This window comes from Lissotriton vulgaris, chromosome 2_1 (genome assembly GCF_964263255.1).
Source record: "Lissotriton vulgaris chromosome 2_1, aLisVul1.2, whole genome shotgun sequence".
NCBI classification, from domain to species: domain Eukaryota; kingdom Metazoa; phylum Chordata; class Amphibia; order Caudata; family Salamandridae; genus Lissotriton; species Lissotriton vulgaris.
This window is the reverse complement of record NC_141687.1, coordinates 297,343,279-297,370,887: the sequence shown is the minus strand read 5'-3', so window position 1 is coordinate 297,370,887 and position 27,609 is coordinate 297,343,279. Positions and strand designations below refer to the sequence as shown.

General features: G+C 45.1%; 1 protein-coding gene across 1 annotated transcript in view; it reads right to left on the bottom strand.

The window, feature by feature from the left end:
- The window catches only part of TEX14 (testis expressed 14, intercellular bridge forming factor), a 1,917,691-nt gene that overhangs the window by 212,490 nt on the left and 1,677,592 nt on the right, over positions 1-27,609 (bottom strand). Inside the window, exon 22 of the mRNA XM_086954052.1 lies at positions 11,794-11,921. Coding sequence (XP_086810178.1) covers positions 11,794-11,921 — 128 coding nt within the window. The remainder of the gene's footprint in view (positions 1-11,793; positions 11,922-27,609) is intronic.

Below are 27,609 nucleotides of genomic sequence, written 5' to 3'. Positions count from 1 at the left end.
CTAGGCTGTCAAAAGGGCACCAGTGCAAAGGGACATCTTAAGGATTTTGGGGGCTCTGGGCCAAATAGTATTTTGTGACCCCTGCTTAGAACATATTTGAATTTATGATCCAATTTCAGCTCTTTCATACCCTCTTTGGGCAGGTCACTGGGTGCACAGGCACACTGGTCCAGATTCTAAATGCATTTACATCTAAACTTCGGGGATAGTGTTGTGTGTATTCAATATTATAATACAACAGGAGATCCCTAATATTATCACTGATATTTTTGTGACCCCCCTCTCAGCATCCATTTCTCATATGTGAGGTCCTGTTTTGATCTAAAATAAACATTTCTTATGGCTGTTGCATGGTGTTGAAAAACAAACATTTGTCTGCAAAATGTCTGAAATAGACTCCCATACATCACCCACACTAAAAATAAATGATAGGAAAGCGTTATATAAAACAACTAAGTATTCAAGGTTATCAAGGCAAAAGACTCTGCAGAACGGAGCTGGCTCTATCAGGGGGCCCCTGAAAGGCTAGGTGAGGCCCGAGGCCTGAGCCCATTTTGCCCATGCCTTTAAACGTCTGTTTCTAAAACAGTAAAGACAGAGCAGCAAGGGAACCAGCAGACAGCCTTAAAAAACACCTCTATTGTTGCGTGGTTAGCACATTTCATATCAGAAAAGGCAGCTATTCTTTTTCGTCTGCACACCTGCCATCAAACCAACAAGCTCCCCTTTTGACAAAGATTCTGTTTTTCTAAACCTGGCAATTTAACAGGTCTCTGCCCGTTATCCTCTTTAATTCCATGAATTCTCTTAGGCTGCTCGGAATGTGCCACACCCAACAGGAAATGGAGCAGCAGTGCCACTCGGTGATAAGGTGCCTACATTTTGTATTTAACATGTTTGAACTGTTTGGGCATTGAAAGGGCGTATGACACGAATCCCAGCCCTTCTTCATCTATTAATTCTCCTTTCCCTGTACCTCACATCGAAACCGTCTGAAATCTATACCTTTGACAGGCCTATCATCCTTGCCTCTTCTGTGAGTACTGCCTCACGTCCTCTATTTCCACTCTGCAGCTACATTCTCGTGTTGCAATCTTAGCTCCCGCATTGGCTGTCAGACATGCGCACTTTGTTGCCTGCTTGATTCATCTTTATCTTGCCCCCTCTAACCCAACCCAGGCACACGACCATAGTAGTTGACTGATATTCCTGGATTGCTCAACCACCGCTTCTGTATGGACCTCACAGGCCCACTATAGTGGTAGTTCTCATTTAAATGGGTTGCATCATCATCACCAGCTCTGCATGGGAGGCATAGTCCCACTACTGCAGTGTTCCTGGTTTACTTTGGGTTAGTCAATCCCAACTTCTGTGTTATCCACCACTATGGTGTTGCTAGGTCTCTTTGGGTTGTGCCAGGCCTAGTTCTGGACAGCTCCTACAAACCCACTATGGTATTATCTCTCGTTTATTAATGTGTGCCATCTCAGCTTCTGGGCGGCCCACAGCCCTACTATAGTAGTGTTCTTAGAATCTGCAGGTTGTACCATAAGCACCAGATAGGTGTGGCATCCTGATGTTGTTGCTAGGTGCTCTGGAATGTCATGTGCCCCAGCTGAGAATGTTATGTTTAGAAAGACTTAAGTTGGAGGATGCTGGATGCACTGTGGAGAGCTTACCTGTGGATGGGATCCTTTCTACTTCAATAAATCTTTCTTATTTCATCTTATTGTCCTGCATATCTTTACATTTGGCGACGAGGACGGGATCAAGGAAAGGATCTCAACGCCCAATTTTATTTCAAACGCTTTAACTTCAAGGGATTTAAAGGTACTGTGATTATGTTTTTTACTCTCTACTATTTTGCTAAGCCTACTTAATCAGAAAAGAAACTCTGAAGTGCTCTTCACTAATCATTGGATTTATTGACTCTAAAAAAGTAAAGGATTTTGCACAAAGTTACTTCAAAAGAAATGACTTGTGCTTACAACGTTTTTTTTTACAATATGTGAACTTGTATTGGATTGCAATTATTGAGTCTTGGGTGCTTATCGTTTGAACAGAGTTAATCCTGCACATTTTGGTGGATTTTGGGATTTGACTTCACTGGACGTCAGTGTGACACTCTTGTCTTACTGATTAAGTGAACCTTTGTGAAACCCCTGCTTAAACCAACTTAAAGGATGTTTTGGTTGGCACCTGTCATTTTCTCATAATACTCGTTGCATCGTTTGAAGCTGCCACGCTGGTTGTGCTCGAGCTTGGGTCGGCACTTACCGATTGCTATTTGCATTATTTGAAGCTGCCGCGCTCGTATGCTCGAGACTGATGTCCGCTCTTCAGGAGACTAGGGAGGACATCACAGCAGCGCTTACATCAGTATTCTGGCAGCGTCTTCCATGCCCTCATGTCAGCATCCTCACAGCGTCTTCGTAGAATAGTGACGGCAATGTAACAACACCATCACGTGACGCCGCATGTCATCGCGCCAGCATAGACGCCATTTTGAAAATATTCATTTGCATCGCGTGTTCAATCAGTGACACGCACACTTTGGCTCTGCATTTTGTTTTTATACAATGGACATTCTAGTAGTTCAACTGTTCGCGTGTCTAATCAGTGACACGAACACTTCAGCCTTGCATAAATCTGACTGTGGACACTTTCAAAGACGGTATTTGGCGTGTTACAAACAGTGACACGCACACTATAAGCCTACATCTGATTTCACGGTGAGGTTGTTTTTGTGTGCTACAGTGAACAACAGTGACACGCACACTTGGAAAGTAGAAGGGTAATTCATTGAACATATTACCCAGCGTGTTAGCGTGAAGCCATTGCTTAATAGGAACATCACAATATTTTCAGTACATTCACATCTTGTGGTGTTTTCCTATTGTTTATTGTGGAACTTTATCCAGCAATGTTAAGACTAATGTTTATTAGACTGTATGTTACCATGTTCTTCAAAAGGTTTTATTCTATTTTTTTTTCCACAAGTTTTGAAAATTTTATAGGCCTTTTGTCTTAACACTTTACATCCAAGGTGGATATTAGAAATGTTAGCGTTTGTAGAAAAGAAAGATCTTCTCAATATGCAAAACGTAGCATCACCACAGTTTTTTTTGTCTTCTCCTGGGGACCCTCCCATCAAAGTATTTGAGCGGTATGCTAGAGTTTGCGGTTCAAGTTTAAGCACGGAGAGGAAGACTGCATTACTGTTACATTGCCTGGGTTCTGAGGGTCAGGATGTATTCGACCACCTTCCTGACCTGGATGACAGTAGCCTAAATGAATTTGAAATCTGCATAGCTAAACTTGATAAACATTACCTCCCAAAGGTCAGTACTATCTTGGAGAGGTATCATTTTGGTCGCAGAACTCAATTGTAAGAAGAAAGCATTCAAAATTACATTACAGCCCGTAGGAAATTGGCTTCCACATGTAGGTTTGGTGCGTCTGTGGACGAGCGTATAAGGGACCAGTTTATGCTGGGGTGTAATATCGAAAAAGTTAGAGAGGAGCTGTGGCCAAAAGATGAGCCGTGTTTAGATTATGTCATTACTATTGGAAAAAGAATAGAACACTCCATTAAATTTGTCGAAGGGATAAAGAAAAATTGGGAGAATAAAGGAAAGGATGCTGTCCAGGTTGTTAAATCAACTTCCAAAAATATGGTTTCACAAAAGGAAGTTAAAGGTGAGAATTCATCTAACAGAATGTTGAACAAAAAACAGCAGAGGGGATTCGATTTTTCACATATTAAATGCTTTAGATGTAGAAAGTCGGGACATTTTGCGAATGACAGACAGTATCCAGGGTGAAAAGTAACCTGTAGCAAGTGTAAAAAGAAGGGACACTTTTCACAAGTTTGTAAAGGAAAAAATTATAAAGGAAAGGTCAACTACATTTTCTATGATTTTGATGATGATACTGAATGTGTTGATGAACTTAGAGCACTTAAGTGGTGCTGTAAACAAGAGGAAAGGAAATGGAGGAAAAGCTTCACTGTTGCTAGCAAGGAGAGCTATAAGTTAGCATTGAAGAGATATAAACATGAAATTAAAACTACCCAAGCCAACTATTTCCAGGAAAAAATTAACACCTCAGCCAATGCTCCCCGCGAAATTTTTAAAATCTTTAAATCACTGATTACACCACCTGCCTCTCTAGTCGATCCCAGTAAAGCACAATTACGCTGCAATGAGCTTGCCACCTTTTTCTCTCAAAAAGTTATAAATATCTACTCCTCTTTCCCTCATTCCCCTCCGGAATTTTGTGTTGGGCCGACAGAAGACATGGCAGAGCTTAAGGATTTCCCTCCTATAGATGGCCCGACCACTCAGGCACTGCTTAAAAATTTAAAATCGGGTTCTCCTCTTGACCCTGCCCCCCTGTGTTCCTTCATCTGGTTTCAGAGACCGTTACCCCACTGGTTCAGGAGGTGATAAATTCCTCATAGAAATCTGGTATGGTGCCCCCTGTGTGGAAACAAGCCAGAGTAAAGGCACTCTTAAAAAAACCGAATCTCAATCCTGAGGATTGGGCAAACTACCGGCCGATATCTCTACTACCATGTGTCAGCAAACTAGCTGAAAAATATGTGAACTCCCAGCTCTCGACCTTCCTGGAGGAAAGGAATGCTCTTCATTCCACGCAAACTGGCTTTCGTAGCCTCCAGGGTACAGAAACCGCCCTCATCACGGTAGTAGAGGAAACTAGGAAAATCCTCGAAAACGGATGTAACGCCGCAATACTTCTCTCAGACCTCAGCGCGGCTTTTGATACTGTGAATTATAACATCTTGCTCCAGAGGCTAAGAGAAGTAGGGGTTGGGGGCCAGGTACTTAACTGGCTTCGCTCCTTCCTAACGGAAAGGACCTTTGCAGTCTTTGAGGACAATGTGTCCTCCCCTCAAATGTGTCTCCAGTGTGGTGTTCCTCAGGGCTCTTCCCTCAGCCCCACCCTTTTTAATATCTATATGAGGCCTTTGGCTGAGGTGGTTTTGCCCTGGGGAGTACAACTGTTGACATATGCAGATGACAAACAATTGATCATCTCACTATCATCTAAGAACGCCCCCTATAATAACCTCTCCTCTTGTCTGGAAAACATTCATGCTTGGATGGACAGTTCCTTCTTAAAATTGAATGGTGCCAAAACTGAGGTGATGCTTCTGGGACACAAGCCCCCGTCTAATATCGATGATTGGTGGCCATTATGCCTTGGTCAGCCTCCCCCGCCAAGAAACCAAATTAAGAGCCTTGGGGTTTGGCTCGACCCCGCTCTTAACCTCGGAGTAAAGGTTCGCAAGGTAGCAGGGACCTGTTTTGCCTTGCTGAGACAACTCAGAAAAGTCATCAAACTCCTCCCATTCGATTCCAGGCAGATTCTGGTACAAGCCTTGATATTATCACGGCTTGATTACGCTAACGCTCTCTACTTGGGAGCCCCGCAAAGTACCTTGAAAACCCTTCAGACTGTGCAAAATTGTGCCGCACGTTTATTGCTGGACATCCCACGGAGAACATCCGCCAGACCTGGGTTGCGCCATTTACATTGGCTACCCGTGCAAAGGAGGGTAGAGTTCAAGGCTTTGATCACTGTACACAAAGCATTCTATAAGACTGGCCCTGGACTAATTCAAGCCATGTTCTCCACCTACCTCCCTTCACGGACCCTCAGATCTAGCAACAAAAATCTGTTAGTGGTCCCAAAAACAAGCAGAGTACATACGGGCGGGAGACGCTTCTCCCTTCAAGCGACCAACCTCTGGAACAACTCCATCAGGTTGGAATCCAACCACCAAAAATTCAGGAGGCTGGTAAAAACTCACCTGTTTGCCTAATCTATTGAATGAGTGAGCGAAAAGGCGCCGGGATGCCTTCGGGTAGCTGTGCGCGGTACAAGTCCGTAATTCATTCATTCATTCATTCAAGTTGACTGTGGTCAGGTTTTAGTACAAACTATACACAATCAGGGAAGTGAGAGCTGTCCTTCTGATGTGATTCTTGTGGATGGTCAACTAACTAAAGTATTATTTGATTCGGTGCAAAAATCACCATTGTTGCAAAATAATAATACCTACAAAAGTTGAGTGATAAAATCAAGTTGTTTCGCCCCGATATCAAACCATTGGCTTATGGGGTTGAACCGATTAAGCTGATGGGTTATTTCATGGAGCTAATAAACTACAAGGAGAGATTGACCACCACTAAAGTATATGTGTCACAGAAGGGTGACAGTATTATAAGCTGGTTTGCTCAAAGACATCTGGATGTCATGTTAGACCCAAATTCTTCTCCTCCTATTGTGTTGAAAGAGCCTTTTGTGTCACAACATGTAGCTGTATCGACTATATGTCAAGACTTTGGTAATAGTCTTAAAGTGAAATTTCCCAAAGTTTTCTCTGACTAGTTAGGGTGTTTGAAGAATTATCTTTATCACATAAGATTAAAAGAAGCTGCAGTGCCTGTTTTTTCCAAAGTACGTAATGCGCCTGTGGCGGTTAGAGACCAGGGAAAAAGTGAGCTTGAAATATTGGTTAAAGAGAGTATCATAGAGGAAGTTGAAGGCACTGAATGGGTCGCCCCCATTGTTGCAGCGAAGAAATCGGACGGTTCTCTTCGTCTCTGTGTTGATCTGAGAGAATTAAATAAGAACGTAATGGTGGACCGATATCCCCTGCCTAAAATTGCGGACATGTTAATGTTGCTGAAGGGAGCCAAAGTTTTTAGCACAGTTGATTTGCAATCTGCCTACCACCAAATCAATCTCGATGAAGAGTCAAAAGATTTAACGGCCTTTGTGACACCGTTTGGCACTTTTCGCTTTGTGAGGCTTCCATTTGGCTTAGTATCGGCCGCATCCGTTTTCCAAAGGGCCTTGGAAAACGTTCTTAAAGGTCTAAGCGGTGTGAGAGTATATCAAGATGACATTCTGATTTTTGGGTCTGACGATGGAGAGCATGATGATAGACTTTTTGAAGTTTTGAATCGTTTGAGTGAGTCTGGCATGACAGTGAAGATTGAAAAATGCAAATTTAAGAAAAATTCCATTGATTACTTGGGTCACACAATTTCGAAAGGGGTAATCTTGCTTAAAGAGTCATGTGCACCAGCTGAGAATGTTATGTTTAGAAAGACTTCAGTTGGAGGATGCTGGATGCACTGTGAAGAACTTACCTGTGGATGGGATCCTTTCTACTTCAATAAATCGTTCTTATTTCATCTTATTGTCCTGCACATCTTTACAATAGGATTCACGCTTATATCCACTTTAGTGTTACTTTTAGTGCACTGATGTCACTCATGAATGGGGCCAGCACGTCATTTCATATGACTATACCAAGATGCCACAATATGTAAACTCAATAAACTAATCATGGTAGTATTTGCAAATGCAATTCCATATCTCACATATCTCTCAGCTATATGCCATGCTTCAGTGTAAGTACAAGCTTGCCCTAACAAGTGCAGAGCATGCCCTTAAGATTCACACACAACACCAAAATTATTCCCACACAGACAGCTCTAAAAACAGCATAACAAACAGGGTATCGATTTACTTGAACTTCTAGTAAGTGCTCACGAGCCTCACAATAGACATGAAAAGCTCCAAATACCAATACAATACATTCCCCGATCGGCTGATATTTTTCTCCCTAAACCAGGTTAAAATGGCTAATAGAGTTGTAATGAAATTATCCCTAAAAATACAGAGTTCCAGCACGTTTGAACTGTGAGACGAGAAAAAGAAAAGCCATACAGACAAAAGGCAGAAGACCAGAATGAAAGAAACAAGGACATAACTGCAGATATGGGACAGGAGAGAGTGTATTTGAATGACTGTCCAGTGAAGTGACACGTAGAAAGTACAACAGGTTTATAGATAATACCCCAAAGCATGCTATGCTTTTAGGTGGATAATAAGTTGATTATATTTTTCTGATTTTTATTCTAATGAAGCACCTGATTTCTACCTTTATAGAAGTCGTTTAAAACAAAGAAATTTCATTATGAATATATGTGTTGCTATCACTGATCACTAACCTTCACAGACGCCATCCTAAAGACATTTATTCAAAGTTGCTAGACTGTAGACTCGCTTGATTGCTTGTCATGTTACAATGTATTTTAATTCATGTCCTAAAGAATATCCAACAGCTTGTATTCCACCCACCATGCTCTGTATCATTTCAGAAAGCTGAGTTAGGACTATGACATAGAGATCAGTAAAGCATTCAAACTTAAACGATCCTTTACAGTTTTAGAACTATCATTCATATTATCCATACTTAAACAATTAAGTAACTTGATGAAGGAAGTTTAAGTGGGTAAACATTATTAAAACTAAATTCACTTCTTAATGTTCAGGGGATTGCAGTACCACTACCATTATTCTAAAATAATTATAACGCCTAGATGACATTCAGATGCTGTCCCTATTTGCTACTGTTTGTTCCCTTCTCCCATCAAACGGGCTTACAAGAAGCATCACACAGACCACCAGAGAACACACAAAATAGAAACTAGTGGGCATACATGACCATTGCTGATGGTCTTGCGGCTTTGCCAGGACATATGATGGTGTTAGTCGGACGTATAGATGCTGTGTTGTCACTTTTGAGTTTGTACACTAGTATGACTTGTAGTTGAAAACTATGGATATAGCACATGAAATATTCCCCTGAGAGCATATAAATAGTGAAAGCATGAAAGTGTTTTTAAAAATGTGCAACAAGGTCAGAAGTGACATATGAACATTAAAAAAGCACTAGCAAAGGCAAAAGGCTGGATTTGTGTTAAGGGAGATATTTAGTTAATAGTTGAGTGACTGTGTGTTGTTGCTCCCAGCTGCCCTAGAAATACATTTGGATAATGAAGCAATCTCATGGACTACAACAATATGGAAAATGAGAGATGGCTCCCTCTGCTGAACAGGTTTAGCTGTATCATCATAGAATAATGTTATGGAAAGGATTCATAAAATTATGTTTGCTTTGTGAGTGGTGAATGAAAAGGCATTCACAGCTTAATATTATGTAGTAGATACTTTTAACAAAGGTCCATTATTTCTTGCATCTTTAAGAAAGTCTATTCGTGCGCAAAATTTTACTTTGTGCACAAAAATGTAAATCCGTAAACATGCTATCTCAACAGAAACATAAACATAACTGAACAAGCAAGAGTGATGGGAATATCACTTTCTCTTTATGATAGGCTAAGTGACCTAAAAAGCTTGCCTCTAAACAAAAAAAAAGCCATAGCCTACAATATAAATGTCATTGTGTCTGCAAAGTAAATACATTAAAGGTCTGTTGGAAATTGCCCTTTTTGAAGGGTGTTAATATTTATGTTATTGTACGCAATGATAAATGTGTGTACAAAAACGAAATGAAATCACTGTTGTTGAAATCCCCCGATATGACCTTTCCATCAACCCCGAATCAGAAATATGGGGTTAGGCAGGCCCTGCGCCCAAGGCCTAAGGCTACTGATTGACCGATCACAGGTGGGGTGCCACGTAATCAGCAGGACAAACGAGCTAACAGGAAAAACCCATATTAGTTCCACAGATAGGCAGTGACACCACAATGGCCCTATGAGCTTGGTCCCGATAAAACGCACATGGCTGGAGGGGTGCGCATTACCAAAACACCATAAAGTTAGATTCTACATGAAGTTAAGAACACTCAGTCAATCTGGGCACAGCACACACTACACACGCAGTGATCACGCATTCCCCATGCCAGACATCTGGACACGTTACATACTGGCCCTCATTGTTTCCACGCAGGGTCGAGGCCCACTAGCATCAGGTGTAAGTACTTTATGGCTTCAAGACAAGACCCACATTCCACTCCCGAAACAGGATTGATGAATTGTTTTATGAAGCTTCAAGAAATGTCCTCAGACTCGTTTCTGTATGCTGCACTCCTGGCTGTAGTGTTTGATTTAACCAACAGTTCCTGTTTTGCCAAACGCTGATAGTTTTTGTTTTTTCAGGGTAAAATTATATTCGAGCCACAAGGGTTAAACCAAACCTTTTGTCTTCCTCTTATTTATCTAACCTCGTTTTTTGTTGGCTTTAGCGCTTTACTGCTGACCCGTGCTAATGTGAATGTGCTTTCCCCTACACATTATGACATCGGTTTATACCTGATTGGCACATTTAGTTTACTTATAAGTCCCTTGTAAAGTGGTAGACCATACAGACAGGGCCTGTAATCTAAATGCTACCAGTAAGCCTGCAGCACTAATTTTGTCACCCACACAAATAGCTTATCAAACCTATATTAGCCCTGCCATTGGAAGGCCCGTGTGTGTAGTTTACTGCACCTTCGACATGGCATTTAAAACCACTTGCCAAGCCTTAAACTCCCAATTTATTGCTCATTGGTCACCCACCAATGTAGGCCCTAGGTAGCCCTAAGGGCAGGGTGCTGTGTAAGTAAAAGGAAGGACATGTACTTGTAAGTTTAACATGTCCTGATAGTGACAAACAGCTCAATTCATTTTTTCACTACAGTGAGGCCTACTCCTCTCACAGGCTGTCATTGGGAATTTCTTATATCACTTTTAAGCTGTAATTTCTGATTAGAAAGGAGTAGCTAAATCATGTTTCTATCTTTGGAATGGTAATGATAAATCCTCTTTAGCAGCAAAGTTGGAGTTGACCGTACCATTTTAGAAATGCCATGTTTAGAAAGTGGACATTTGTCTGATCTTAACTTTGCTATGTGTTCCTGCTGCCTGCCCCAATACACATCTGGGCTGGATGACAGCTACACTTTGTGCTTTCCCTTAAGACAACCCCAAAACAGGAAGGTGAGGCCCATCTGCATTCTGAGCAGTCATCTGCATTCATCTGCATTCTGATGTGCCTTCCCGGGCAAGGAGGAATGGGAGGGGCTGACACTTACACTTTAATAGGTAGTGTGTGGTCCACACAGAAATCACTGATTTACCCTCCCCAGATAGCCTGGCAAACAGGACTGGGTCGAAAAGGATCTTTGTGCACTTCATAAAGCTCATTTGAAGTCCCCTCCTACACCAAAGGCACTTTTGCGTATAAATAATGGGGATCTGACCCTACCAAATCAGTACACTACTAGACCAGGGAAGAACTCTACCTGCCCTACTGAGGACAAGGACTGGTCCCATCTCACTTAAACCCAGAGTTACTCTTGTTTTCTGAAGTCTCAGGGACACAAAAGACTTCCTGCAATTCTGCTGCTGATGTTTGACTCTGCCATCTGTGAGTCTTGCCTTTGCCTGAGGTGCCACATCCAGTCCTGGGACTCAGAAGTGGGTTCTGCTGCTCAATTCTGCAAAAACTGACACTTTGGCATGACTGCACGAGGAAATCTGCTGCATTGCTCTTCAACGCCGATGCAAAGGCTACCAGATGACATTAGATCCACAGTCCGTGTGGCTCGATGACGATGCTAAGTATTGTTAACAAAAATAATGCCCCACTGAAATTTATAAGAAAAAATCTATATCGATGGAACAATATTTTGCAACTTATATTTAGGCCACAACACCTAGGTCAGGCAATATTTCTGTCCACAGTATTCTGACATCTAGGTCATGCAATATTTCTGTCCACAGTATTCTGACATACGACCCATTTTACCAAGGGCCTGCTACTAGGACTTGGAATTGTCTTCATACCTCTCCATATTCTATGCTGTGCTTGAAGTACCAACACAGATTTCCAGTTCGCACATTTTGCATGATAAAATCTGCTTTTCTCTAGTGTATATCTGGATCATCTACATTTGGGTACCTTGGCCAAGAGGAGTACTAGCACTAGCTGGTGCACGCCTGCCTCTAGGTGATTTACTCGGAGTTCCATTCCACAGAACGTTTGGTTCACAAGAAATGCTGGACAACTCTTCAATGTTGATTGATGATCTGAAAGATTTAAAACAACAGAGTGTTACATTGACAAATGCAGATTTTTATGTTTTACCAATAATGTGCAAAATCTGAATAATTTCTCCCAATTATCTCACCATGGATCTATTTGTTTTGCTGCTCACATTTCAACACATAAATAATATCTATCTACCAATAAAGCTGTTTTGCTGTAGAAACATTCTGAACTTGATGATAAATGATACAGCTGATGAAGGGTGACTAACAGGACACCTCGGACACCTTTGTCAGTCTCTCAGTGTGCACTTTATATAAATAAGTTGATTAACAGAAACATGAAAATCTATATTGCATGGTCATGACCTACCTGTTGTAAAGTGCAAGAGGGCCCGCGCTGAGCCCCATTTTAGCTACACATTTTTAGCTTGACATCTTTTTGTAATGGTGACATTTTACATGTTTTACACTTACACCATAGTGTACTCAGTAGCTTTTATAAATGCAGTTCATTTCTTAGCAAGCATTATTAGCATGTTCCTCCTTCACTCTGTCAACGGCTAGTTACATAGAATGTGATGCCCTTCTATTTGGGGTTATCCTGGAACACATTGCACTGTGACTGAGATACAGCCCTACTAACTCTAACCTTTATCCTGCAAAAGAGGATAGCCTGTTCCATAAAGACCAGCATCCTGGCTCATCATACTCCGGTATGGGGGAGGGGGAGCCTAGGGTGTTCCAATGGATCTGTGAGAGGGTGCTCCCACTATGCTCTCTTGGTATAGCTAGTATTAGATAGTAGTATAAGTATAATCACATTGCAATGTTATAATGGTTGAACTGTTTATCTTTTTCACCATTTGTGTAATGCAAGTTACAATGCTTTGTTTCACTTTACTAATAATTGCACTTCACACATTCTATACAAAAATACGATTGTTTTTAATACATTTTTGAAAGCTAGATTCAAAGCTTTCTTGTATTTACCTTGAGCATGCATGAGTAGCAACAAAAGGATAGATCTGTTACCACAATTTCCTTTGGGAATAAGAGGGGTCATGTTGGAGGCTGCAGATACCATCTGGAACCCTGCTAGGATTAGGGGTTCAGACGGGGCAGGGACTGTGGGCTAGCTAGAAATTGGGCCAACATTTTCTGATGATATGTGAATGAATGAAAGGATGAATGAAAGGGGATTTATAAAGTGCATTGCTACTCCAAAGAATGTTCTGGCACTCCGCACCACTGCCATGTACATACAAGTAGTCTTGGCTAAACAACCACATATTCAGTCTCTTCCTAAACTTAGAAGTATCTGTAATGCTTTGAATCTCAGAGGAAAGTTTATTCCGGGCTGATGGACCTAAAAAGGAGGACCTAGAAAGGATCTGCCAACAGCCCTAGCATGCCTGATCTGAAGAGTGCTGGCTAAGAAAAGCTATGGCTGAACGCAGACATCTAGACGGAACATAAAAACTAATACGTGCTCTAAGGCATCCAGCGCCCCTCTGATTAAGGGCTCTATGGACCAAAACAAGAGTCTTAAATAAGATTCTCTTTTTTATGGGGAGCCAATGCAATGCCTTAAGGTGAGTGGACATATGTGCTCTCAGAGGCACACTCAAGAGAGTAGATGATGCTGCATTTTGGACAGCATGCAGTTTGTTGATGAGGTGGTCCAGTAGACCCAGAAACAAGGCATTGCCATAGTCCAGCTTAGTTGACACCCATGTCTGTATCACTTGTTTCCTGCCTGGGAATGACAGAAAATGTAGAAACTTTCTTAACCGGTCCTAGGATGCTTGTCTCTGGTCCAGGGAGGACCTGGCTTGGCAATTCCGACTGGACGGTTCCCATGAGGCACAGGGTCAAGACTGATTTGCATATGGCCAGGTCTAAACTGGAGTGGCAAGGTGAGCAAAAGAATGATGGATTTAACCCAGATTTCTTGGCTGGGGGTGCATGTTTTGATTTGTTCTTCATTCGCTTTTTTAAGTCTACCAGCAATTCAAAGCAGGACCCCACCTCTGAATTCACCTGCAGTATAAAAGAGAGGATATCATCGAATTTGATACCTAAATTCTGCACAGAATTCGCTTGACACCCTGGGAAAGGGTCTTCAGTCGGCCAGAAAGATTGCCAGGTTTCCTGGGCCTTCCTTCAAAAAATAACAGCTCTGTTTTTTCTGCATTACATTTGAGCTGATGGCATGTTAGCCACTGGAAAACAGCTGACAGACAGGTTCAGATTTTTTCACCACAGAACCTTGTATTGCAGTCCCATGAAAACAACAGCTGGGTGTCATCAGCATATGAGATTATTTTAGCTCCCAAGGCCTCGGCAAGTATAGCAATAGGAGTAAGGTAGATGTTAAATAAAGTAGGACTCAGAGCTGAGCCCTGGGGTACTCCAACTTGAAATACACGTGGTCTGAAAAAAAGAAGGGGTCCAAACCCTCTTGCCGGCGTCCTTCACAAAATGATGTCAACTAGTCCATGGATTTGCCTCCAATTCCAACAGCTTTGAGAAATGTCAGTAGAGGGGCATGGGGTACCGTATCGAAGGCCACTGAGAGATCCAACATTATCAGCAGTGCCTTCCCCCTGGAGTCTAAAGTACTCCTGATGTAATCTTCCACCTCAACTAGCGCTGCCTCTGTGCTGAAGCATGGGCGGAAGCCAGACTGACTAGGATGTAATACATTGTTGCTTTACAAGTATTGAGAAAGCTGGGAGGTGACATGCTTCTCCAATACTTTTGACAAAGCTGGAAGTAAGGATATGGGTCTGTAGTTAGATACTTCAGCTGGATCGGTTTGAGATTTTTTCAGCAGAGGCAGGATGTTAGCCTTCTTACAGGCCTGGGCTAACAGTGCTGATGATAGAGATTCATTTAAGAGTTTATTGTTTAGAGGGTTAATAATACTTGCGCCATGCGCCAGCACATTGAGGTGGCAATGGTCCGCTGAAGAATCCAACTCGAGGCTTTGGATGGCTTTCAGGGAATCGTCAAGAGAAATGGAATCAAATTTGGAAAGGGACCATGTGGAATTCTGATGATAACTTGCATAGATACTGTCTGGCAGGGCTCCCTCCAGTAACATACTGGGGAGAAACTGTCCTTCTTGATCTTATCATGGAAGTGTTAGCCATCTGCTCGAATCAATCAGCTGATGGTTCTTGACGTCTGGAACTTGCTACCAGGGACAAAACAATTTGCACAATTTAAAACATTTCTTGTGATTTGTTCCAAGCTGGTTCAATTCTATCTTCCAGATAGGATTTCTTTGCTAATCTGACCTCCCTTTATTGTTTCTTTAGAGCAACCTTAAACTGGGCGTTAGAGCTAGGACTGTATACTTTCTTCCATTGTCTCTGTAGAGCCTTGCACTGTTTCTTGCCTTCTTTGAAGGTATCAGTGTACCAAGGACATGAAAGCTCAACTCTATGTGGGACTGGTTTGTTTTCTGGCGCTACATCTTAGCCGCATTTCCAATCAAATTGTCCAGGATGTGAGTGTCACAATTCACATCACCAGAGAAAGACGGCGTTCTAGCCGTCCCCATGTTGTGAGGTTCATGTTGTTCAGATATCCAGTCCTGCTTAATCTGTAGGAACCATAAAACATGGCGCCACTAAGATTCTAGGTCAGGTACTTATTTAATAGGTCTCCAAAGCAGTTCTTTTGTATGCCCGAGGTCCTCTTTTCACCTCACATAGAGACGTCCTTGGTGTTAGGGAGTACTCCTCCTCAGCTTAATAGGAAACCCTATTTATGCCGGAAGGTTGTTAAAAGCATCACCACACAATAGTGATTTCCTTTCTTTTAAATCGGTTAATTAAATATGGCGCTAGCAGCTATAATTCCTGTAAATTGTAGACACGCTGTTACTACCCTATTTCAACGACAAGGCTCCATTTTGGAGGGGGAGATCTTACCTTTGTGGTTGAGGTCCTCGAAGAATATAAAACAGAGGTGTTCTATTCTTGGGATTACTTTCCTGCACCTTCCATGCCACAGTCCTTACTTCATGAGCACTATAGCTCATGAACAGCATTCACCTGTGCAAATAATTTTTTGGGTAAAAAAAATGCAAATCACACAAATGCCCGAACCAATAAGGAAATGAGTGATATCAGGGTCATTCTGGTGGGGATTACACTGAATGTTAACTTTTTTCTTCTTCTGAGACCTTTCAGAGTAATCCACTGCTTTTTAAGTAGAAACTGAAAACAGAGGGGCAGATTTACAAGCCTCTTGCAACACATCTACGCCGCCGTTGCGTCACTTCAGTGACACAGCGGCGGTGTAAACCATGCGCCATGTTGCGCGGCATTTACAACGTGACGCATCTAAGGGATGAGTCACGTGGTAAAGCCCTGCGCCACATGAAACCTGCGTCAAGTTTCATGTGGGCGGTCAGGAACAGGGTGGCCGTTCCCTCGAAGGTACGCCTTGTAAAAATGACACCGTGAAATCTACAAGATTTCACTGAGTTATTTTTACGGCCATGCTGTGTCAAAACCCTGCGCCTGCTTGAAGCAGGCGTAAGGAGTCACGCAGCAAGTTAGGCATAGGGCGCCGCCGAGCCTTGCTGGAGCGTGTCGCACTTGCGACTCGACTCCAGCAATGCGCCGCCTTTACGCCGGGGGATGCGACACGCATCTGCCCATCCGTGTGCAACTGCGCGCCGCATTGTAATTGCGGCACATCAGTGGTGGCGCAGGTGTGGTTTTGGATGTCACAAGTGTTCTGGCGCATCCCTGCTGATTTGCAGAGATGCGCCAGACCTTGTAAATCTGCCCCCTGATTCTTTGCGTAAGTTTTACTCTAAAACTGCTGACCTGGCTAGGTATGCTTAGGGACAATCCTTGGAGTAGCTGGGCACAATAGAAATAGCCCATCAATTTAATCTTGTCATATCTTTCACCCATTTACTGGTACTTTGATGTAAGTTAAGACATTGTTACTTCAATTTTTTTTCTTCTCTGCTTTGTCTATGTATCTGCCTGGTTCAACGACTGATACATGCATTGTTGCTTTGCATGCCGATGGCATGCTGTCTTCCTTGCAGATTGGCCTGAAGACAGCCGCTACCGTTCCAAAAGTTCCTCAAATTCCGACCGTTTTTGTTAACTAAGTCTACAAAGGACTGCTTACCTGTTTCAACATGGCACCAGCCCTAAAAGGTTTCCAACTATCGTGTCTGAGTTGCTTGCCAACGCTTAAACACGGGAATATGTTTGCTCAGGTTATTTAGAAATGTGCTTCCTCTCTGGTATTAGCCACAAGCATGGATGGGTAGTGCACTTCTAAACAAAAGCATCTAACCGAGTCTAGACTTGGGTGAGGAGGGACCTGCACCTTCTTTGACCACATCTGAGGTCTCCCTGTCATGAACCAGCACTTTATTCCTCTCATCTTTACTGGCACATTTCTGGCATACATATATAGACCTATTGGACACTTATCTTCATTACCTTATGCACTCTTCCTTCTCAGAACTTTCTGAGATTTTTTGCTTTGCGCCACCATTTTGAGTTCTGTGTTTTTACTTGTGTTCTCTCTTCGGCTGTTAGTGTCATTACTAAGACTTTGGCTCCCTTCGTGAGCAACCAACATTCTGTGGGTGTGCTGATGTTTCCATCTCTGGATGACTGGCCAAGTTGCACTTCTTCTTTTTTGAAGGATCTTCAGGATGTCAAGATAGTGTGCCAGTGCATGGAATCGTGGAATTCTGCTCAATGCCAAGAAATGATCTCTTGATCCTTCCTTGGACTGCAGTTCATCGAAGTCCTCTTCAACACCAAAATGGGGAGGACATTTTTGCCTCCCTCCCATCAGGAGAAGCTTATGCTCTGCCTCATCTGCTGAGTCTTCAGGAATCCCCAGCACGAGAGTGGTTGAGGGTACAGGGAAATATTGTGGCGTCTCTGTATCTGGTGACTTGCTCTCCCCTTCACCTGTTCCACCTGATTTACTATTTCTTGTTGAGAAGGAATCTATTCTTCCAGGACTACGACTGTCTTGTCCCAATCGCTTCAGAGGTATTTCGGAAGTGGCAATAATGGCTAACCCCTTCAGATCTCAACAACGGAGTTCTTCTATCTCCTCATCTTCTAGTGACAATAACCCGGATTCAAGCAGTATGAGCTGGGGAGCGACAATGGGAATTCTAAAAAGCCAGGAACTATGGTCTGTGTTGGAGGAAAGGAACTCTTCAACTGGAGAGAGTTGGAAGCAGGTTTCAGAGTCATGTGGTAATTTTCTACTCTAATTGTCGACAAGGCAGTCAAGATCAGAGTTGACAATCAGGTCTCAAGAACCTATATCAATCCCCCTGGGGTTGCTCCAGCTCTTGCAGAACAGATAGGTTTATGGCAGAGCAGAACCTGCTGTTACTGATAGAGATCTATTCTCCAGGGAGGAAGAATGGGTATACAGATTTCTTAAACGGATATTTCCCTCTAAAGTCTTCCTAGCCTTATTCTCAACAGTTTTCCAAGAGATAGCAGATCAATTCGACACCCCATGACTGGATCTGTTAGAACCTCCCCGAGATGCCCTTCTTCCTCATTTGTGTCCCCTTCTTTCATGTCCGGGGGCTTAAGAGATACAAGCAATGAGTTTCATATGGGCCAAGGGTCTCCTCTATGCCGTCCCTTTAGGAAGCTGGCTGTGTATATACCATACCAAAGTACAGTATAGTGTGCAGAGAATCCAATGGAACCCCAAAGGTAGGCAGATGTAAAAGTAGATAAAACCTTACTCTCTATTTGTGATAGTATGGTAGTGTGGGCGAGCAGTAAGGTTTTATCAGAGGGTAGGGGAAAGCATTTATTGTACACAATCAGGCAATAAATAATTTCACACAATCAAAGACTTAACTCAGACCAATTTGTTTGTATAAAAGGAATATGCTACTTACCAGTATGCATCTGTTCTTGGCATGTAGGGCTGCTGACATTCATATCTGTGCATAGATCGCCGCCTAGTGTTGGGTCCGGATGATTGCACCTTGTTGTCCTGGAAGAGTCTTCGAAGTATCACGAGATAGGTGACTCCTCCACTGGACTACAGTGCGCATGGACATCTTCTCCATCCTCAGATTGTTTTTCGCCATATTGGCAGAGATGGAGATGGTAAAGTAAGAGATGGCCATGCAAAAGATAATGCTGCAGCTGCAACAGGCACCGGGGAGGAGGGCGGGCGATATGAATGTCTGCAGCCCTACATGCCAAGAACAGATGCATACTGGTAAGTAGCATATTCCGTTTGAGGCATGTGGGCTGCTGAATTCATATCTGTGCATAGACTGTATAGCAGTATCTCCTCTAGCGGCTGTTACCTGTGCCAGCTGTAGCAGTTTGAAAGAGAGTTTTGAGGACAGCCTGGCCTACAGCAGCTTGCTGCTTTGCTTGCACGTCTACACAGTAGTGTTTTGTGAAAGTGTGTATGGTAGTCCATGTGGCTGCTCTACATATGTCTTCAAGAGGAATATTTCCTAGGAAAGCCATGGATGCCCCCATTTTTCGCGTTTGCTCTTTGGGGGACAGTTAAAGTGCGTTTAGCCTTTTGATAACATATTTAAATGCATTTAACTATCCATCTGGCTATTCCTGACTGATATGGGATTCTCTTTATGTTGTGGTGAAAAAGCAACAAATAATTGCTTTGTTTTCTAAATGATTTCGTTCTGTCCACATAATAAAGCAGAGCTCTCTTTACATCCAGTGTGTGTAGGGCTCTTTCAGCTACTGACTGTGGATTTTGGAAGAACACTGGCAGTTCTATTGATTGATTAATATGGAAAGTGGATACGACCTTTGGCATAAACTTAGGGTTTGTTCTAAGAACTATCCTGTTAGCATGTATTTGCATGAAGGGTTCTTGAATTGTTAGTGCTTGTAGCTCGCTAACTCGCCTGAGTGAGGTAATGGCAAGCAGAATGCCACCTTCCATGTTAGAAATTGCAATTCGCATGAGTGTAGAGGTTCAAAAGGAGGTCCCATAAGTCTGGTAAGTACTACATTTAGGTCCCAGACTGGGGAAGGTGAGTGCCTTGGAGGAATCACCCTTTTAAGACCCTCTATAAAAGCCTTGATTACTGGTACTCTAAACAGTGAAAGGTGTTGCCTGTTCTGAAGGTATGCTGCTATAGCAGCGAGGTGTAGTCTTATCGAAGAGTATGCTAGGTTGCATCTTTGAAGATGCAGTAGGTAACATATAATGTTCTGTGTGAAAGCATCTAATGGGTTGATTTGGTTATTGCAGTAAATAACAAATGTCTTCCATTTAGCTGCATAGCATGCTCTAGTAGTTGGTCGTCTTGCCTCCTTAATGATGTTCATGCAGCCTGGAGGCAAGTTAAGGTATCCAAATTCCAAGACTTCAAGAGCCAGCTCGCCAGGTTCATCTGATTGGGATTTGGGTGTCTGATTTCTCCATGGTTCTAATTTAGAAGATAGGGTGCGAGGCGCAGCCTTTGATGAGGAACTACTGAAAACTCCAGGAACTTTGTGTACCATGGCTGTCTCGCCCATGTGGGAGCAACTACTATCAGTGTGAGTGACTGTTGCCGCAGTTTGCGCGCCACCAGTGGAATCAGTGGTGCTGGGGGAAAAGCGTACGCAAATCTGCCTGACCAGTTCATCCATATCGCATTGCCCTGTGACAACGGATGTGGAAAACTGGCGGCAAAGTACTGCCATTTTGAGTTTTCGTTTGTGGCAAACAGGTCTATCTCTGGGTGCCCCCACTGTTTGAAGAATGGCTGAAGAACTTGGGGGTGAATCTCCCATTCGTTTAGTTGTTGGCTGTGTCTGCTAAACAGATCCGCTATTTGATTGTCTTTCCCTGGGAGGTGTTCTGCCAGGAGAAAGATGTATTTTGGAATTGCCCACTTCCATATGCTCTATGCCAAGTGGGACAGCTGTGGAGAGTGTGTTCCTCCCTGTTTCTGGATATAGTACATGGCTGTCATGTTGTCCGTCCGGATTAACACAGTCTTGCTGTACAAGTATTTTTGGAATGCTTTTAGGGCTAGGAATATTGCTAGCAACTCCACTTGGTTGATATGCAGTTTCTTTTGTTTGATTGTCCAGAACCCTTGTACTGTGTATTGAAGTATGTGGGCTCCCCAACCTGTCAGTGATGCGTCCGCTGTTAGTACTAGTTGTGGAACTTGCTCTTGGAACATTCGCCCATTTGAAAGGTTTTGTGGGTTCCACCACTGCAGAGAGTTGTAAGTGCGACTGTCTGGCATGGGGAACAATGAATATGCAGGAGGCCATCATGCCTATGAGCTGCATGAAGACTTGAGCTGGCAAAAGAGTGTTGTGGCAGGTATTTGTGAATGAGCATCTACATGCTGGCTATCCTCGCTGAGTTTGGATATGCCTTTGCCACTGAGGTATTTATAGTTGCTCCCAGATATTGTTGTGTGTGGGATGGTTGTAGATGCGATTTGGGGTAGTTTATCGGAAAAACCTAGGCTGTGTAGCAACTGAAGTGTTTGAGACGTGTCTCTTGCACACTGTTCGTACGATTTTGCTTGTATTAGCCAATCGTCTAGGTATGGGAACACGTGGATGTGCTGCCTCCTGAGATGTGCAGCTACTGTCGCTAAGCATTTTGTAAACACTCTTGGAGCCGTGGTTACCCTGAAGGGGAGAACCTTGAATTGGTAGTGTTGACCTTCTATTGTGAACCAGAGATATTTCCTGTGAGCTAGATGGATGGGTATGTGAAAATACGCATCCGTGAGGTCCAATGTTGCTAGGAAGTCTCCTTGCTGGAGCAACGGGAGCACTTGCTGTAGTGTGGAGAAGTGTGGCTCACTGGTTAGAAGCGGCAGACCCTGAAGCAGAGGTCGGCCCGGGACCAGGGTTCAATTCCCGACGCGGCAGGGTCTTGGGTCAATGTCCGCGGACTCGATAATTCTCGCCTAGGTGCCTATGCTAACCATGGGTCCCACTCTGCAACTCTGGGTAATAGGTTGCTTAATCTCCACAACGGCCCTATCAGCACCGGGGATGCCTGGCTTCACCTTGGGGGTGCCCAGGAAGGACCATCTCACAGGGAAAGCCAGGACGGGTTCCCCAGCGGTATACAGTGCCAGGATGCCCCGAGTGATGGGGTAACAGTGCTCTTTATAAGTATACATACATTTACATTTACATATGGAAGTACTCCGACAGTATGTATTGATTTAGGGGTCTGAGGGAACCGTCCTTCTAGGGAATAAGGTAGTATAGTGAGTATAATCCTGTCCCTTGGTGTTGGAAAGGGACTGGCTCTATGGCCCCCTTTTCCAGCATGCATTTCACCTCTTGTTGTAGCAGGGTGATGTGTTCTTTGGACATAGGAGTGTGTCTGGGTGGTATGTTTGGTAGAGTAGAAGTGAGTTCTAGGCAATAACCTAACTGGATAATTTGTCTCACCTGTCTGTGGTAATTGCGTTCCAGACTAGTAGAAATTGTTGGATTCTGCCTCCGATCGGTGTTAGATGGTCTGGAGGTAGTGTGATGAAGTCACTGTTTTGCGGCAGTGGAGGCTCTGGTGTTATTGCCTCCACGTCCTCTTCCCTTATTATTGTTGCCCCTATAACCTCCTCTGTTGGAGTTTTTGTTAAAGGAACCTTGGGTGTTGCTTTTGTATGTAGATGAGGTCTGTGAAGTATTGCCCCGTGTAGCTGCTCTGTATGAGGAGGGTCGAAAGGAACCTCTGTGTTGTTGAAACTGCAATGCACCCATTGATTTTGCAGTTTCTGTATCCTTTTTCATTTTGTCTAAAATGGTGTCGACTGCAGGTCCGAAAAGGAAGTCTTGATTGACTGGTTGGTTAAGAATGGTGGATTCCACCTTGTTCTTAAAGCCAGAAATACGGAGCCATGCATGTCTTCGTAGTAAGACGCTAGTGTTAATGGACCTGGCTGCAGTGTCAGCTGCGTCAAGCACACATTTAATGGAGGCTTTTGTAATAAATTTTCCCTCCTGTATGAGGTCATTAGCTTGGGCTTTGAAAGGCTCAGGCAGGTGTTGCATTAAACTTTCAAGCTGGTCATAGTGTGCTCTGTCATGGCAATCGAACCCCTGGCGGCTCTGCTGAGAGACAAGGGAGTGGCATGGGGGATCCCGCTGGCTGACGGGGTGCACACGGTCTCGCTATACGCGGACGACCTATTACTCTACGTGCGAGACCTCACGACGGTGCCTGCAACACTGTCGGATATATTCCGGACCTTTGAAGAGGTGTCGGGCCTCAGGGTCAATTGGACTAAGTCCGGAGTGTACGCCTTCAGCCCGGACCTGGAAGAATGCGAGGTGCACCTTGGTGGCGCCCGGCTTACCTGGTACCCGACTACGTTCAAGTACCTCGGGCTGCACATTTACAGAGACCCGCAGAATATACTGGAGGGCAACCTGGTGCGTGCCGTGTCCTCGCTAAGGGCCCAGATGAACTTCTGGAAGACCTTACCATTGAATGTTCCTAGCCGGATCGCTCTGTCTAAAATGATTGCGCTACCGAGACTACTCTACCACTTTGCAAACATCCCACTGTATGTCCCCACAAGGATCTTCCGTGAACTGGAGGCGATGCTCCGAGGCCTGATTTGGAACGCGGGGCGCCCACGGGTAGCCCTGGCGAAGCTGTACTCCCCGACGGCGGAGGGAGGGCTGGCGGTCCCCAATATGGAGTTGTACTACCTGGCAGCACAACTGCAATGGGTTACGTACTGGCTTAGCGACTCACACCTAGACGACACCGCCAACGCGGACTACCAATGGACGCACCCGCAGGTGTGCGCTCTGTTTCACCCACTGACCAAGGGACCTCGCCCCCTGCCCCTGCACATGGCCGTAGCCCGCAAATGTTTCCTTCGCTGCCTAAAGTTGACAAAGACCGTCAAGCCGTATGCCCCCGCCCTTCCCCTGCTGGGCACCCCCCGGAGGAATGGGATGGTGTCGCCACGCAGCATGGAACCCTGGGTTGCCGCCGGAGTGGAGACAATGGGAGACCTCTACGCGGACGGGGGCTTGCTTCCCTTCGCGGAACTATCGGAAAGCACCGGCCTGCCAGCGGGGCAATTCCTGCTCCACGCGTCAGTGGTGAGGGCGTACACGGAGACCTGGGGGGACATCCAAGAGGAGCCACCACTCCATCACTTGATCCAGTACCTACATGTTATGGGCAGAGTATCACACATTACACACTGGCTGGCACAGGCGCTCCTCATGCATACTCAGAGGTCCACACAACCGATTAGGGACAAGTGGGCGACCCACCGGGGGAGGGAATGGACAGACAAAGAATGGAAACTGGTCCTAGCCAGCCCTGTGAACGTCCCGCGTAACTCCCGCTTCCGCACTATTCAACTGTACATACTGCATCAGGCATATCTGTCGCCAGACAGAATAAATAAGTACTTTGCGACTGACACCGCAGCCTGTCCCAGGTGCGACCTGCTAGATGCCGAAATCCTGCACATGCTTTGGAGCTGCCCGACTCTGTCCACATACTGGGGGGAGGTGACATCGCTCCTGACACACAGCACAGGCCCGGGGCTACCTAACACGTGGGAAGCATGCGTTCTTGGGCTATACAAGAGGACTAAACAAAATAAAACACTAGCCCGGTTCTGGGACTTGGGCCTTATCACGGCCAAGCGCCTGCTCACCAGGCACTGGAAAAGTAGAGAACCACCAACCCCCGCACACTGGTACACATCCTTTATCAACTGGGCCAGAGCAGAAGGCACGGCGCTGCGAGGGGAGGAAATTGCGGGTTTGAGGCAGTTCCCGATAGCACACGTCTGGGATGATGTCCTGGAGTCCCTGCGGGGGGAGGGCGAGGCCAGGGGGCTCACGCAGAGACAGCTGAGAAGGGCAGGCGCCCCGCGAGCGGCGACACCATAGACAGGGCTACACGACAAGATGGCCCCCCCCCCTCCATGTGAGCAGCACCGACCCCCCCGACGCACAAGTCACGACCAACAATCGGCCGCACACACTAGGGCCCTCCACCACACAATAGCTCGAACACTGATCTTAGCGACTTTGCCTTGACCCAGCCCCCACAAGTACACTTTCCCCCCCCCCCCATATCCGACCCCCCCACGCAACCCCAAGTTAAAGGTATCGCACTCCTGGTCTTACTAGCCGCGTGAACACCCACCATCCCACAGCGGCGGTCGAGTGCCACTGACTGGACACTCGGCAGGGAACATGGGAGCGGGTGACACCCACCGACAATGCAACAGGGGCGACACATATGTCTGCCACACGCACCGCACACTGAACCGACAGATGGGGGGATACCACCGCTCACCAAACCTGTTCCACACTAGCTTTACAGCTACTCACATAAGCGAGCCATGGACCCCACATTTCATTGATGCGCCACCAGCGCATGCCTAACAAGTTGATGGGACGTTGGTGCCGTGCGCACCGATGGTACGTGGCGCGGCACTGGCATCACAGACACACTGGGACATACCGACATGATCATCCCTGTTTTATGTTGAAGAGTTAATGGTTGAATTATAGAAAAATGTAAAATGAGACGTCAATTATAGAAATGACTGTGTGCGAAATGTGAAGAATATACATAATCCGCCAGTGACAAGGCACGCCAGACAACAAGCGAGAAGATGCATAATGCCTTCCCCTGTAACCCCATGTCCCTACAATACACGGACTTCTTGCAGCCGGCCCGCAGGGTTGTAGGCTTCGCTATATGTACTGCACTTTTTTCTCACAATAATAAACGTCTTAAAAAAAATAAAAAACAAATAGTGTGCTCTGTCATAACGAGCTAGTAGAGCTTGTGCATTTGCAATTCTCCATGAATTGGAGGCCTGTGATGCTACCCTTTTACCCGAGGCCTCTCGTATTTTGGACTCCTTATCAGGAGGTGGAGCTTCTCCTGTTGTCTGTGAGTTGGCCCTTTTGCGTGCATTAGCCACTACTAGTGAATCTAATGGTAACTGACCTCTGATATAAGTAGGGTCGGTAGGGGCGGCTCTATATTTCTTTTCAATCCTGGGATTGATTACGTGTGCCCTGGCTGTATCTTTAAATATATCTGGCGTGTGTTTTAATACCCCTTTCAGCATAGGAAGTGTTCCGACATTTTTCTCTGAAATAAAAAATCTTCCTCTATAGGGTCATTGTGCATGTCTACGTTGTGGTACTGCGCTGCCCTATCTAATAGCTGGTTGAAGACAATGGTGTTGTCAGTAGGTGATGGCTTTGATGGGTATGAGGAGATGTCAGGGATGGGATGCGTGTCATATGGATCAGTTGGCTCTCCCCATGGTTCATTTTGAGGGTTAAGATCCTCTGGATAGTCATAATCATGCTGAGGATCTTCCACTGTGTCGCCCTCATTGTCCCCGGAGTGCGAAGGAGAGAAAGGAGCAAAAGGAGTAGTAGGCATAGTGGGATAGAAAGGAATGAAGGGTCGAGAGGGAGAAGTCCCAAAGTCCTTCTTCTTTAGAGGAATGGGGGAATGAGAGTCCATGTCCAATGGCCTCTTCTTCCTGTGTAGGATTGTGATGTTACCAGTCTCAGGGTGTATATATATTTTTGCCTGATCGTCTGATGGATCTGGATGGAAGAGTTCTTCTTCCACTGTCCGTGGCTGTGTCTTTGACTTCTTTGGCTTAGTCTTTTCTGGATGGACTGTTGCCTCCGGGTCGATAACATTTTGGTTCGCCGACTTTCGGTGCCTTATTGCCCTTTCTCGGCTCGGCCCCTTTGTCCGGGTCGATGAGTGATTGCGGATCGACCGGGTCTTTAGGTTCGATACGCTTTCCGTGCTCAACAGGTTTTTTAGGTTGACTGTCTTTTGTCGAGTCGATGACTTTTCGGAGCACTTGTCTTTGGTTCAATAACCTTCTCCGGCTGGACCACAGGCTTCGGTACGGCGCCCTTTGCGTCCGCGACCTTCTTCGGTTCAACGACCTTCGGCAGCGTGCCCTTATTTGGGTCGACGGCCTTCTTCGGGTTGGCGCCCTTCGGGTCAGCGGCCTTCTTTGGCTCGACGGCCTTCTTTGGTTCAGCGCTTTTTGGCTCGATGGCCTGCTTTGGTTCTGCGCACTTTGGCTCGACGGCCTTCTTCGGGTCGACGCCCTTAGGCTGTACAGTTTTCTTCGGTTCGACACGCTTCGGGTCGACGACCTTTCTGGGTTCTAGAACCTTTTTAGGGATAACGTTACTTGAACCTGGGGTCTCTGAAGGCTTAGTCTTTGGTTTCGGAGCCGAGCCGGACGGCGGGGCTGCTGAATGTTTCTTTGGATCTTGGCCAAGGCCTTTAGGCAATGGCTCGACCAGAGTCTTCGGTAACGGGGTAATCGGTGTCGGGGGCAGTGTATTCACGGTTTGCCCCAATGGGATCTCGTCATCGGAGTCCGAGTGGTCCTCGACGGTGACGATCTCTAGGTCCGAATCTTCCGCTTCTGGAAGTGCTTGGTCATCATCGAAGATGTTGTCTGGTTCCGGTGCCTGTCGCTGCATCTCTTGCCTAGCGGCCCATCGAATTCAGATGGTTTTTTTTCCGAACGGAATTGGGCACAGGCTGGGCAGGTTTCTTCCTTGTGGTCTGGTGATAGGCACTTGTTGCATACTGAGTGTTTGTCAGTATGCGGGAACTTGGAGTGGCACTGTGGGCACCTTTTGAACCGGCTCCTTTCCATCGACAGCAGGCCCACGTGGCGTCGGAA